Here is a 16,015-nt window from a genome sequence, read left to right as displayed (position 1 = left end):
GAGGCCTTTAGCAGCAACCCCCGCCCCCCCACCTCCATGCACCTCCACACTTTGCCACCACTCCTTCACTGACTCCTCTCACTCACTTTCTCTCTGTCTCTTACTCCTTTGTTCATTTCACAAGGTCATGGGTGGCCGACTACAGCACGCGAGTGGTGAGACGGGACAGCTGACGAATCACTGTGTGTTCCAGCCGTGCCCGTAGACCTCATCTTATGGCTAACAAGTAAATACTGCGGTATGGAAAAAATACAAAATAAATACATAAAGAATTGCACATTTACTGCAACTTTATAGCATGTTTTTGTAAAGTTGCATTTAAGTCTCCAAAGTGATTGTATATTTTTCTCTGTTTTCTCTATTTTAAAGAAAAGCCTTTAAGAGGTCATTTTAATTATTACTGTTACTGTAAGAGGCTGGAATGCATCCACCGCTATGAAGGCACGACACCAAAATGTGTTTATAAAATACACAGGTGTCATTTTGTTTTTTCTTGCCTGTAGCGTGTCATAGTGGTATCAGTATCAAAACACATTTTCCATGCAACATACTCTGGGTGTGGGAACTGGACACTCATGCCCTTTAATCTGACTTTCAATCTATAAAAGTACAGCTATATCAAGACTGACTTAGGCCGTGTTTTATATGCCTTCTGAGATTTTTTCCATGCTGAAGCCGTTGAGATTTTTCCATAAGTTCAACTACAATTACAAATCACAGAAAAATTAAATACAGGAAATAAAAACTTTATTCTGAATGATTAAATACTTTTAATAAAAACAGCCATGAGTGCACAGTACTGCGTCACAATCCAGTCATTTAAATTCTCTTAAGAATGTGCTAAATATTGGCTTTCCTTATCCCATTATTCAGTGTGAGGGTTAATTTGCCCCCATTTCCACAGTGCCCCCCCTCCCATCCCCCACGACTAAACTCACTCAAACCCACACATGCACACGCACACAGCGCTCCCTTTAAATTTTTCCCAGACTTTCATTGTTTAGCCATTTGAGACAGACTCTGGGAGAGTTTCAAATGATTTTAGCCATGATTTAATTTGGTTGGTTAAAGGGTGATGTCAGCACAAAGGGAGACGAGCCTCTAAATCCACTACATTCACCCAAAATGCCCAGATGAGATAATCATTGGTGACGTCTACGAAAACACTTATTATATTTGCCCATCGCCTGGCTGAAGCTGTTAAAACTCATCAGCGTTATTCCCATTTTTTTTTCTCTGGGAAAGAGAAAAAAAGAATTAGCTCAACTTATAGTCAACTGTCACCCCTTTTAAAGAGACAGTGCTACATTGTTGAGGCTGTGAGTTTATAAATGGAAAAAGACAGGGCAGAGGGCTATCGGGTGTCTATTCAATACTCATTTTGTTTGCACCCAATACTAATTAAATAAAACACGCACAACTTTATAATTGGTTTTACAGAGATCAACAGTTTCAAAGAAGTTGGAAAAGTAGTGCCAACTGTGGTTATACATATAATACATTTTTTATTAGTAAGTAGTAATCACAGGCTATTCTTACATGCTAGAAACTGTGAATGAGCACTGCTTGTCCCTTTGCTTGTCCACACTATCTAAAAGGGCTTGGGGCTGACAAGGCAGCAAAGGAGATAAGAAATGGATCAACGTGAGCCTTTCTCATAGCTTAATTTATTTTAAATCCAAGCCCTATTTACACACTGCACACCGGCAGGCCTTGTCAGCTCCAACTAGCATTGAGATATTTAAAACCATTAATGCTGTACAGCGGCAGCCTGAGCGTGTATGACACAAGCTGTCGCTGTGTGAAACAAAGCCAGATCTCTAACTGCCACAGCTTCCACTTTTGAACACAGCACGGCTACAAAAACGGTAGCCGTGCAGACAGACATTACAATAACACAACTGCCAGACCTTTCAAATTTAAGAAAAGGGTAAAAAAAAAAAAAATACAATGGCGATAAATAAAGAAAAAGAGTGCTGTATTTCTCATGCAGTGAATGCACAGGCCAGATGCAGTGTATCTTTAGTACAGGGGCTAGCCCCATAGAGGCAGGGGTCAGGATATGAAACACACAGGCTATCCGCCTCCCGACAGGATATCCTCGTGGATCAGCAGCAGTAGCCATGTTGACCCGCCCCGTTATTAAAGAGGCTAATCTGTTCAACATGTCAATGTTAGCACTTTTAGCTGCGATTAATAAAAGAAGACCCCAAGAGTGCTGTGTGTGCTTTTTCAGTGCCCCAGGTTGTTTTCATTTGGTTTGTATTTTTAGTGGTTTTCGCTGTTTGGTAATTCAACAGACCTCTTTTCCCCTATTAGCATAAACAGTGTAAATTATTAACTTTGTTAAAAGAATTATAATCAGCCCTGAATCCTAAGCTCTGTAGAAGCTTTGTGTGTTTTTTCCCTTTCTGCCACTGGCAAAGAGGCACTATGGCATTGCAGATATCATTAAAGCAAATGTAACTTTATATTTTATAGATACGGAACAATGTGCATGTGATGCCTGACTTTGTGGCCATTTATGTGATGCTTAAAATGTATGGCCCAGTGGCTTTCACAGGCTGGTAGTAATAGAACTGCTCTCTAACAGACTTGCTTTCTAAGTGCCTGGTGCTGTGTCTTAATTTGTAATCTAGTCAAACCAATTGTCCGCTAGCTAAAAAGGTCACCGAGACAATAGACTACACAGCCTCCCGCAATGTAGAGAAAGCCCAGGGTGTCTTTTGTAGCTTTTTAACCAAAGATGTAATTAAGACACCTTCATCTTCAGGGGTGAGAAGGGCACCAACAAGAGTCTGCTGGAAACACAAGAGGAACTTCACATTACTGGAAACAGAAGTGAGACGCACACTAAGGCAGAGCATTTGGTTAGAGGTGAAAAGCACCTGTCTCCGCAGCGAAATGTCACAGCTGAGGACATTTTCTAAGTTTACCTGCTCGTGCAGTCATCTTGTGATTTTATACATTGTGACCAACGACTGCGGCGAAGAAAGCTTGTTGGGAAAAACTGAGTGATGCAAAGCAACACAGGAGAGGCAGAGGGGGGGACTTAAAGGACGTGATTTATCTGGGCTTGATTGCGTGTTAATCGAGGTTACGTGTATTAAGTGGAATCTAATTGGAACAGACACTGGCAGTCTGACAGATCGACATGATGCAGATGGATTGAGGGGGGGGAGAAAGGGGGAGTGAGGGAGACAGGGAAAGAAAGAGGGGATGGTAGAGAGAAGGGTAGTGCAGTCGAGGAGAAGCAGAACAGAGGCAAATGAAATGCTTCTTTCTGCTACTGTACGTGGCCAAATAGAAAGAGTTTTGTGACGGCAAACTTTAATATAAACCAACAGAGCTTTTTAAGCAGTTGAATAACGAAAAAGAGAACTCTGTGGTTCAGCTCGTCTCACGTGCGCCTCATGATTGGCGGCTGATGAGACATGTAACCCTTCTAGAGGAGGACACACACGGGCGAGATTGTGAGTGACAGGGCACAGCACTGGAGTTCGCCCTCCCCCTCCAGTTGCCACAAACAGTCATTTCTTCTTTATTGGAAATGAGAGAAAAAAAAAAAACACCCCTCTAAAAACACATGAGGTAAAGAGGCCGAGTGACAGCTGCTGGAACATTCTCACCTCGATGAGGGGACGAGCAAGTGTTCGACTGGTCCTTCTGACTCTCTACTCCTCCTGACAGGCGACAACTGTTTCGAAGGCCCTGTCCTCTCCCCAAATCTGAGGTATTTAGCTAGTGGGCTGAATGACCCTTTCAAATGTTACAGACCGTAAAAGATGACCACCTGTTAAGGCTGGGCAACTGCTAACTCATAACTAATACACCACAGACTCTATGGACAAATAGGGAGCTCAAGAAAATGGTTTCAAAGCATAAATTAAGATTTGACGTTGAAGATATGGTGTCGCATGGACATAATTTCTGTCGTAGCTTTGGCTCTGAATTGGTCAGTGTTGCTATAATTGGTAACGGGGGGGATACAAAGTGTGAGTGACATGAATGGCCTCAAAGCAGTGAATAGCCCAGGAGCAAAAATGACTGTCACAGTGCCATTATCTAAATCTAGGTTAAAAATACAGTGGTTCCCAACGAAAGGGTCACTTCTACTGATGGCCGGCCAAAATGAAGGGTGGCAACAGCAAACAAATGTTCAAAAGGTACTTAAAAATGAGTGATAAAATAAGTACAAAGAGCAGGAGAGAAAAGCAGAGAAAGAAGTAAAAAAGAAAGGGATAAAAACTATGGGCATAATTTAGAGGCGGTTTGCAGGATACTACAACACTTGAAACTTCACCCATCAACATAAAATGCCCAAATTGTTCCCGACATAATCCCGTCATAGCGCAGAGACAGAGGAGTTGCTTCGGTCATCCGTTGATTTGATCCATTATGACTGTTACACTAATGGCATTAATAAGGGCAAAATTGCTATTTTGAAACGCAGAATTTTTCATCCTCTTCAATTGGCCAACCTTATCGCCTTTCTCCTCTTCCTACACCACTGTGTGTGTGTGCATGTGTGTGTGTGTGTGTGTGTGTGTGTGGTTGTATTTGAGTGTGTCTGTGCCCCCACCATGTAATGGTTATAAGGTCATCTCTATTTTCCAGGCTTGGTGTACAATGTCGTCGGATTGCAACATTTTGCACGGTTTAAAAACAACATGAGCTTTGAAATTTGACTCCCTGCTATTTTCGATAGATTGACTACTATTTTGTAGTCACCAGCTGGCCCTGATAAAACGTCCCAACCTCATTTAGCACTGCTTCAGAACATTTTAAACTGTTTGTATATTCATTCAGCTTTGAAACTGAAAAAATACAGTAAAATATTTTTTTTTTAAAAGAGGTTATTTAAAATCCAGGTAATAAATATGTGTGTCCTTGTCCTGTACGTTTCATTTACTCTGAACTCACACTACACTGACACTGAATGTGTCTGCAAGTTTCCTGTATGTTTGTGTGAGTATACGTGTGTGTATGTTGAGCCCTCATCAGCCTCTAACATTGAGAGGAATGACACTGTGTGATCAAGGACATGAATTGCTCATTGATTTTTAGGGGCCAGCTTAACTATCCATTCCAATTGATTTTTAGCTTTGCTGGGTGTGCGAGTTATGGCAGTTTTAATGTATCATCTGTATGTGTACTCATCACCCACTGCATCAGGATTTACAATAGTCTGTGGAAAAAGCATACACAACACCGTGTGCAAAAGTGAGACAGGGACTTTCCTTTTCTGCTCTTTTTCTATTATATAATCCATGAAGTGGAAAAAACAGGTGAAAAGAAATCACCTTTTTTATACCTTACCCATTATCTGCCTCTGAACCTGGTAAATGATCTATTGGCAATAACATTGTCTTTTATCTTGATACAGTCATGGAAAATAAAACCAAAGCGTGTGAATGACCTGTAACTCCCTTTAATGCTAACCAGTGTTGTTTAGAGCATGCATTTCAGCGTGCAGTATCATGTAGCCACGCTAACCAGAAAAGAGTAGAAATTTCAAGAGGGCTCAGGCCCCCGTGCAGCACAAACAGACATACCACGGCTTTGCCACAAACATTCACCATGGAGGGAAAAAGCAGTTACATTTGAGACTCTTTCAAGACTTAGTTTCAGATCAAACAGTTATCTTTTCACATTTAGGAGAATGTCGCCATCATAACTCATGTTACCCATCAATTAACAATTCATACAAACTATTAATAATCAATGGTTTGATGATGTAAGAGACAAAGTCAGAGCAATGTGATCCAAAAGGCGGTCTAAAGTCATCTGTCAGGTAGAAAGTCATTAAAATAGGGGCTCGTTTTCCTGCGCCAAGCTTAGGTTTCACTGAGGCAGGGATACATTTCTATTCTTCAGCAAAAGACTGCGCTCTCATATGATATCATCTCTTTCAGAACATTACTCTCAATGGCTTGTCTTTTTTGTCTTTTGTGTTTTTCTCCAATTTAAATGGCCCCTTTTTTTCCAAATGGTTTGGGTGAAGCGGTCCTCTATGTGAGGTAACTGCCTTTTGTTCAGTGAAAAGGACTGCATAAAGCACACTTTACTCTATCCTTTAAAAAAACAAGTCTGCTTAATTAATGTTTTACAAGTGCTGCTGTATTCTTAGTAAAAAAAAAAGCCTCTATCAAAGCCGGCAGGTTCAGATTACGTACGCTAATTGAAATTCTGAATTTCTAAGCCAACTTCTTTTTTTTCCCTGCTCCCGCTCTTTCTCCCTGCGCACACAATAAAGCCTAGTGTTTTGTAGTCCACAAATGACATCAAATCATCTAAGTAATATGGGCTTTTCTTTTTTTCCTGTATTCTCATGTTCTGCTAGTGGGTTCATGAGACAGCTTAATAAAGCAGTAAATGCTTGGGGAAGCCTGAGAGCCTATTGTGTGTGTGTGTGTGTGTGTGTGTGTGTGTGTGTGTGTGTGTGTGTGTGTGTGTGTGTGTGTGTGCACGTATGTGCACACACATGCTCTCGCGTTTTACCTCCACCAGGGACCTCAAAGCAGAAGGCAAAGCCTGGTTCCATACTTGAGCAGATTTTCCAAAAGAATAAAGCAGGAATAAAGGCAATGAACAAAGGAGAATGACTAATACCTAAACCAAAGCCAAAACTAAGACACTTATCTCATGGGTTGACATTGATAGAGTCCATATTAATGCAGTCTGAGCTAAATGAATACAGCATAATTTACAGGTTGTACATGCGTTAGGAGCTGGAGGAAGGCAGGCTGTGTGAACAGCTGCAGGTGTGGGAGCAACGAGGCCGAGTTTGGACAACCATCACAGACACCACACTGCACAATAGAGGAAACACAGGTTTCTACGCTCTGGTGGCAATGATCTGAGACATAGTGGGAGATTGGATCAACTAGGATATGGAAAGAAATCTTTTTTAGCTCGGCTCCTAGTCTGCGCATACTTGCTTGTTTGTTTTCTAGGGGAAGGTTTCAACCTTTCCTACCGTCATTGTTTATCTGGCAAGGTAGCTGTAGCGGGCAATTACATAAATTACAGAGTTTAAAAAAATGTCATCCCTGATAACCTTTGTTCTGAGTTAATCATTGCAGGGAAAGAAAACTGCTTCTCTTCTCATCTCTTTTATATTTACCCAAACTCCCTCCTTTCAATGGGGTATTATTTTATTGGCTTGTTTTGCAAGCGTTATAACTTTGCATTCTTCTCTCAAGGTCAGTTTCTAGTGTGTCACGAGGAGTATTTACACATGGGGCTTTTTCAGGTCAGTTCCATTGTATTTACATCAAATAATTTTTGATAAGGGATGTAAAAGACCTATAAACCCAACATCATAAACGGGAGGTGTAGTTGAAATAAGGACAAAAGATCAACGGCTGAATTTTTCCTTATCTTAGACACGTTGATATTTTTCAGTCAACTCTCGTCACCTCCTCCCCCCTCCCTTGCTTTTCTCCCTCCCTCTCACACGGAGCTGAGTAGAAGCGCGGACTTGTTAGATTTAGTCCAATGGCTTCCCAGTGCGGCCAGCAAGCAAGCTCTTGTTTCATAGAGAAGTACCTCCCCTGTTATCTCCCCAGCACTATAATCACTTAACAAAGACTTGGGCATTTGCACAAATTAAAACATCAATAATGCATAAGTGCTTTTCAGTTTTGAGCAGTAGCGTCCCTGTATTGGGATGAAATACCCCGTCTACCAGTGGAAAAACTCTGCTTGCCATCTTCTGTCCCACAAACGACTTAAAGAAGCCACGGCTCTGCTTTGAGCAACAACCCTCCTTCCTTTAAAGTTGAGGCTAAAGCTGTGGTGAACATTTGGGATCTGTCTTGGTAACGGGACAAAATGGCTGGGCTGAGTGGGATGCGGAAGTTGTTTTAAAGCAAGAGGCGGTAAGTGGTGGTGGTGCATCAATGCAAACAGGCAACACCCTTGAGTGGCGCAGCGTGGCATCCTTCCATAAACAACACCACCGCCGTGTCCCCGACATTTATGATTTGTGGTCAGAATGGCAACACAGGCCTGATTCCAGTCCAAGTCTGCATGTTTGCCCTATCGTTACATGGCTAAATCTGCCCGACCTAGTCTCTTATTTTCCCAGATGAAAACACCAGACGGTTCATATGGTTGTCAGAGAGCTTTGCTTAAAACAAGTCATATGAGAACATTACACTTGGAGAAGGAAGGGAAGGGCGGAGGAATCATGGGAACGAAACTTAGTGACACTTTGAGACCAGGACGCTGTTCAGGCTACTGTTTAATTTAAGGAAAAAAAAAAACTCCTTTATATTTATTACTGCAGATGTGACTATGAACTGTGTTGCGCTGACTATGGAGGTTGGAGGAGTTAAGTATTATTATTGGACTAGTAAATCCATGACCAGTCCTGTTCCAACACCAATAGAGGACAAGCCATTCCATACAGATGGCCTCAAGGACAATTAGCAGTAATGATTGGTTGCCACATAAATGAGGGAAATTCTATTTGCTACTGCACTTGCTGATGATCACACACCAAATGCCTATGACAATAATATGGATGGCTGCTTTAAACTTAAATGTTACTTATAAATGGTGCTTAAATATACAGAACACTGGAAAAGAACATTTCTAAAGTCTCATTATTTAAGGAATACATAAATAAGATAAGGTAGAACTTGAAATGTTGTACAAACATCCCATTATCATGAAGAATAAAGAGATGAGACAAACAGCATAGTGATCTAAAATATTATCTCTTCAATCATATCCTTTTTCCCCAGATATCTTCATTTCCCCCTCCCTTCTCTGTCAGTTAGTCTGGCAAACAATCCCCTTGTTAGCAAACTGTTAAGACAGCCGCTTGGTACACAAATTGCGCTCGACCAAGCGAATTTGTTTTGCAAGGGTGACCTGTTTAATCATCTCATTTTCTTTGGCGGACATTTATTCATCTGGTTTCCACGGTTACAGAGAACATTAAGGGGCTACAGTAATAAGGCTGGAGAGTCAAACAGGTAATAAAAAAATTAACGCCATTTTCCAGCAGCCGAGGACAGTGGGTGAAATGAATCAAGGGAGAGGGGAGAGAAGCAGCGGGGGGAGGCAGGGGCTGGGGTGTGTGTGGGGTGGGGGGGCTCCAATATTGTCCAAACAATAAGGCTTAGCGGTTATTTTACTCTGTAGATCAGCTGGTGCTGTTATGGACATGACACTTTGGGCACAGAGCAGGAGAGATAAAGCTTTTAAAGTGGCCCTGCTCCTTTTATTGTCATTTAGCGATTACATATCAGAACAATTAAAAGTTAGCCTGGCATATCTATTAACTTTGCTCTCTTTTTTTATTTCTCTCGTGCTTCAGAAGGAAGATAATTTGCACTCCTGGCAATGCAACGTGTCAATAACATACAAGGGACGGCATGACATTTAGATGCCCTGGTGAGAAATGTTTCGTAGTCCTCCCAAGTTGAATCATGTTTTCTAATATTGTCATTTGAACAACTGAGCAACAGCAGACGCAAAACAAGAAAAATAATGTTGGAGAGTATAGTTTGTCTCTCTCAAACTACTAGAAACATTGACCTGCACACCAACTGAGAGAGTCCAACTTCTTGCCAAATATAGAAAATTCCGGCACAATAGGGGGAACAGGTGCTGAGGGCCCATAGAAAGTGACGAAGCCAAAGAGCTGGGTTGCTGCTGAATGCCAAATAAGGCAGTGAGACACGTCGCACCAAGGCACAAAACAACCTATGATCACCGATTCCCCCACAAACTGTCTTCTACACAATATTTCCCTGTGTTCAGACTACATTCAGAGCTGTTTTCCACTTTAATAATAGCTGAACAAGAGAAAACAGGCAACAAATTTTACGCATTACTCATTTCTCCACTCCTTCCAAAAGTATTTCTAATTGACAGCAGGGCTTTGGCACTCCTAAAATACGCACAAACGTTCTCAACCCAACCCTTAATCATTTAAATCGTCTGGTTTAACCTGTATTTGGGCATTTTACAACTCTGCCAACACCTGTCCCCCACCCCGTGAAAAACAAACCAAATTGAATTCTTTCTTTGTCTGCTGTCGTGTTGCTTGTATATACGTTGTTCCGGGGAGGGGGGGCTCCGGTGTGACTGAGGTCGGAGAGGGAGGCACAACTGATGGCAGACAACGGCTCTCAGGAGAGGGAGGGGAAAAAGAGATGTCAGCCGACCCGGCCTCACACACACACACGCACACACACACACATACGCACACACACACAAACACACACACACACACACACAGAATCGTAGGGAACGTACTCTAACATCAAACACACACCGCTCGCGTGTCACAAGGAGCGCTCTCCCCTCCTCGCCCCTGACTGAGCCAGGAACCCAGAGAAACAAACTCCCGTCATACATGCGGGGTGAAATCCCCAAAAGGGGGATAGAGAATGGACAGCAGCGAGAGAAGAAAAAGGCTAAGCTGTGGCTATGGGACTGCCAACTGTTCTGCTAACAGCCTCTTAACAGGTGTGGGCTCTAGAACCATGTAATCCTATCAAGTTACCAAGTAAAAAAAAAAGAAAGAAAGAAATCCGGCAAACTGCAAACTCCTGGGCTCTCTTCTCCCCTCTCTCCCCCTGTCTTCTCTATCTTTCTCACTCTCTTTCTGTCTCTGCTGGCAGTGACAGAAATGAACAGCTGGGCTTCAGATTTATCATGTACAGACAGTAATTATTGCTGGTGCTGCCTGCTACTGACCCAAGTGAATAGAATGTCACATGAAAAAACACACGGCAGAAGGGGGAACCTGAAGTCGAGGGGTGCCGGGCTGGGGGACTGTGTGGAAGATGTGTGTGTGACACAGAAGAGAGAGGAGGGCAGTGTTTAAACGTCACCACGTTCCTGTTTGCAGTCAATTACGGACGAGGACAGGGGTATTGGCTCTGTAACTCGGCAGAGCAAACATTTTCTCGCTCGCAGTGAAGGTGACAGAAAAAAGAGGTTCTGTGTTTGTTTGTGTTGATTATTTTTTTTCTTTCCTCCTATCAAAAAATAAAGCCGGTGACAGTACACTGAATTCCTGTCAAAGAAAACGGTGACAGAGAAGTGAAACTCAAAGCGAGAAAACAGATTTGCTCTTCATCTTTTTTTTGCCTTACATATATGACTAACTAAACTCACAAACAATTATTGATTAAAAAACAAGGCAAACTCACTGATGTTGGACCACACAAAGTGTTTCCGTCATTTTATCAACCCAGCCTGACCCCACCTGATGTGTTTGTTCCAGAGATAAGAGGGTCAGGAGATATACTATCAATTTATTACCCGTTGTCAATCACTGTCCTTGTCATTAAATAGTTAACCCCGCATCTGCTGCTTCCTTTTCCTCTACTCAGTTATATGAAAGTTGTAGTCTGTCACATTCCATAGCCACTAACCTACAGTACGGACTGGTTCACACCTTAAAGACCCCCTGCCACATTTAAAAGGATTAGTCACCACATTTTGTGCCGGCTTAATCTCTCTTTCAGCTGGCCTAATAAGTGTGCTTCGATAAGCGAAGCATGCAAATTCATTCATGGCCAGTGGAGACCACGCTTTCAGACAAATGCGCCAAAGTCTTCCACTCTGCTAATTACCTCTTCATTTTCCCCTTTTCCCTTCTTATATAGCATATCAACGACTAGAGATTATTCTTCTCCCTTACTTTGCATGAAATTATAATTTCATATGTAAGATTAAGAAATCGAGTCGGGGAAAAAAAAAGTTGCCGGAAGCTTCTCCTCTTGACTCTGCACAGAAGAATACATGACACGGCATATTCAGCTGTGAGATTAAAAGCAGGATTTCTTTTCGGCTGGTTACGCCGAGACAAATGAGTAAGATTATGGGGGGAAAAAGACATTTTTTCCATAAAATAATGCATGATTAAACTTTTTTCCCCCTAATTAATGTTATAATTTATAATTCACTGCCATCCTTTTTGAGATAGTTTAATTAAACAGGACAATTCACCATTTCCATTTCCCTTAATTTTAGTAGAGCAGTTTAACAAACATGCATTATCTGTGATAATAAAAAACTTGGCCTGTTATATTTTAGATAATAAAGGCAATGAAGACCCAAGGTGCAACCTGTTTATCATTCTGGAATATTTCTTCACTGAGTATTAATTAGGCCATTACTCCAGATTGGTGACGGGGAGCTTTGAGGTTTTAATTAGGTGCTGGCCACTGCATGAGTGCACAGGATTGAAGAAAGGGGGTGGTGATGCCACTTGCCTTGCTCCTGGCCCATATCAAGTAGCCCTGAACACTTTGGCTACTGCGGCAAGATGCATGGCAGCCCACGTGCATCTGGAGTTTATTTGATCGTTTGATCTCTAATGTTTCCTCTTTCTACCGGTAAAAAAAAAAAAGGGCCAGTTGGTGTGATTTGGGTATTAAAAGACGGGGGTTAAGGTAATTATGGTGTTGGGTGGCTTGTGTCTGATGACTGGGCACATGCTCAATCAGGACTCAGCTGTCCCTCTCTTTCTGTCTACCCCCCCCAATACACACATACACACACACACGTGCATACACACAGGCACACGCACACACACACACCTCCCTCCCCTTGTCTGCTGTCTATGTTCCCCCTTCTCTCCCCCTGCCACTCTGCTAAAACCAGGCATAACAGACACAGCCTCGCGCAACATCAATCAAATACTGAGAGCGGACCATAAAACTACACAAACATATACGCTGCCATTAACTACTGTATTTGACACTTATTTAATAGTTTTTTCTCTGATGTAGGTGTGAAATCAGAAAACTAAATTTAAAGACCGAAAGGGAATTAATTTAGACGTAGGATTTAAAGCAACAATGAATTGGTGAGGTGCGGTTTTTAAATATACATTTAAATTACAATGCGATAAATTTGTTTTTGACTTTTTAAAAAATAACAGAACATAGCAAAATAAAATATGAATATAGGCATTTTTGCTTTAAACACGTAATTCAAACTTACCCAAGAGAGGGATGTAAATTGTGTCAGTTTATTCTATTGCATATGTAAGAGGTAACAAAAATCATATATTTTGATATCATTTGTAAACGGTATTTAAAAAATAAATCTTGAGAATGTGAGTGTTTTTCCTCGGTTGACAAGGCGATACTAATCACCTCGTTGCTGAGAAGCACTCTTCCCTGACAAGGCTCCTTAGAATACAAGGATCCCCCAGGAGAAATCGGCATGAAAGAGGTTAAAGACAATGACTCGCATTTTTTTTCCTCCAAATGTCTCCCTGTTAAATTTATTTCAAAACTCTGTTAATCTGCTGTACACAACATTCCCATTAGCATAGCCCAGCCCCCTAATAAAAATTCCGGCTAGTTTAATTAAAAAATGTAAATTTACTGTCATCCAAGGAGCAGCAGAAATAGGAGTGCAACAGCATATTTTATTGCTTAAGACATCAAATTGATTCAGGTTATTGCCAAATTGTGATAAAAGGTTATTGAGGGCCTTCAGAACTGGGCTTGTTTTTCTCCCTCATTTCATCCTGGTTTTGTGGAAGGCCGTAAAAGATGGAGAGGGCCACAAAGGGTTAATGAGACAACTCAGTGAGGGAGAAGGTAATCAACATTATGACTCATAAGAGGGTAGAAAAACATTTTCCGAGCTGACGAAAAGTTTGAAATTAGGGTGTGTCACAATAACAGTTGTACTTGTTTGTTGCTATTTCAAACTATAATACAGGACACCTTAAATAACCACCCATAATAAGCAAGCCCTCATGTATGTCTGAAACCCTGTGGTCACAGTGGTCTACTCTACAGTCTGTCAGAGTTTTTGTTAATTAAAATCATCATATTTAGATTTCATTTTCATTTTTCAGGAAGGCTGCCATATACATTATTAAAGGGCATAGAGCTTATGTAGTGTCAGGAGTGCTGAACGGCAAGAAAAATAAATAACTGTAAGAGGACAGAGAGTACCAGAGAGAGTACATAACTGGCAAAAAAACCTATTAAAAACAACAGCCTGGAGCAAAACATGCTTGAATTAAGTTGGAATTACAGAATTTTTTTTAAAAAAATATAACAGACAAATAAAGAAAAGAATAATTCTGGATATGAATATTTTCCTGTTCATCCTTTCTGCTATTTAAAACACTGATACTATTTTAAAAGTAACTCCCTCTTTAAAAATATCTCTACAACCTTTACTAAATATTTATACACTGAGTTTAAAATAATGCGGTACAAAAATAGGGCAGATAAGATCTATCAGAGTCTATGAAAAGTTATCATTTAGTTATTGAGCAGTAATATTTATGTATGGTGCAAATAATGAAATACAGAGAGACTAATAATACACACACACACACACACACACACACACACGTATATATGAAGGGAAGTCACTACTCAGAGCATGCAAACAGAGAACGCATACGTATATACAGTACACGCAAAACAGAAAGAACTAAATGTGAACATGGCAGAGGACTTATTTTAAAACACACACAAAACCCCCTATTTCAAGTAAAGTGGTGAGGAGAGTGAGGCTCATAAGTGTAAGGTGTAATCCAGTTACAACAGGACAAGTTTACCCTCCTAAAAGTACGCACCGAATGACTGTTGTTAACCTGACAGTTACAGGTCTGAGACTGTTTTAAATTATCTGCCCCACAGGTGCATTTGCACAAAAATGCTGATCAATGAGAACAATCTTAATAAATATTTTAAATTAATGTGGGTTTTTTGCTACATTTTACCTAAAATTGAATGCATTTAATTTATCATAATGTTTACATTTTACTGTCGCGTACACCAATGCACTGTATATGCACTAATTAGAAGTACCTGGAAAGGTGTTCTTTGCTCTGCTCATGTTCCCTTTACATGTGTGACAACATAAGCAACACAACAGTTTGTTTGCTTTGTCCCCTTGGCAACAAACCCTTGGGCCATTCAGTGTACCCTAATGGCATCGGCAGTGCCTCTGTGGGTAAAACCAATACCTGTATTTCTACAGTACCACATGCTGGCTTATTCAAAAACATGTAATTAAATGAAAGAACTAAACAAGCAGGACAACACGAATGAAGAAGAAAAAATAAGCCTGTCAGGGAGTTGTGTTGCTCTCATGTCCTGTAAGAGAAATACACTCTGACAAGAGAAAATGAAACTGGCTTTGAGAACTTTCTTCACATGTGTGCTGCATTTAACACAGCGTCATGAGTCGTAAGCTGGTAAAACGGGCAATCATATTTGATATTGCAGTCACCTTTGGGCACTGTCAAAGAGCTATAAATAAGGGTGTCGCAACACTTGGGTATACGTACGCGCTGGCACATAGTTTAATCATGAACAACTTCCCCTCAGTGTATTTAGTCCGAGATAAAGGCACACCTTTAACTGTCAGCTAATAAAACATATCTGGCAAAGACAGAAAAAGAAGAAGAGTACTCACCATATTCAGGGAAGTCGAAGTTAAATCCTCTCAGACATGTAACTTTCATAATATTACTCAACTCTGTTAGAAAGTCATTCGAATGTTGGTTGGTGGAGGGGGGAAATAAAGCGGAAAAGTAACTAGATAAAAAAAAGGCTTCCTTCAATCATGCACTAAACTCCTTGACATGTAATCTGTCAATAGTTTGTTGCTGAGATAATGCCGGCTGCCACGAGCGGATTTGATTGGCAGCTTAGGGTCTGGCCCCTCCTTCCTGTGGTTTGACGGGGGGTAGGTGAAAGAATATGGAGCCTCCCCCTTCTCTGCTCTCTCTCTGTGTCGCTCTCTCTCTGCCTCTCGTGCGCTGCCTCTCTCGCTCTCTCTCTCTCACTCTCTGCTTTGCCCCCATACACACACACACGCACAGACCAAGCTGTTGGTGATGTTGTCTGAATAGGCTGATAGGAAATTATGGCAGAGGAACCAGAGCAGTTTTTTTCTCCCTCCCTCAGTGGGCTGGCCTTTTCCATCTTTGTGGTCTTCTAGCCTTTCAACTCTCTTGGGGTGGAGCCTCCACTGCCTCTATTTAAATGAGGGGAGCACA

General features: G+C 41.3%; 1 protein-coding gene across 1 annotated transcript in view; it reads right to left on the bottom strand.

Moving 5' to 3' along the window:
- The window catches only part of casz1 (castor zinc finger 1), a 75,271-nt gene extending 59,748 nt beyond the window's left edge, over positions 1-15,523 (bottom strand). The window contains exon 1 of the mRNA XM_073469473.1: positions 15,430-15,523. Coding sequence (XP_073325574.1) covers positions 15,430-15,478 — 49 coding nt within the window. The 5' untranslated portion in view covers positions 15,479-15,523. The remainder of the gene's footprint in view (positions 1-15,429) is intronic.
- Between the last annotated feature and the right edge of the window lie 492 nt (positions 15,524-16,015).

Source organism: Pagrus major, chromosome 7 (assembly GCF_040436345.1).
Source record: "Pagrus major chromosome 7, Pma_NU_1.0".
NCBI lineage: Eukaryota > Metazoa > Chordata > Actinopteri > Spariformes > Sparidae > Pagrus > Pagrus major.
Note: the sequence above shows the minus strand (reverse complement) of the source record. Positions and strands in the feature narration are given on the sequence as shown.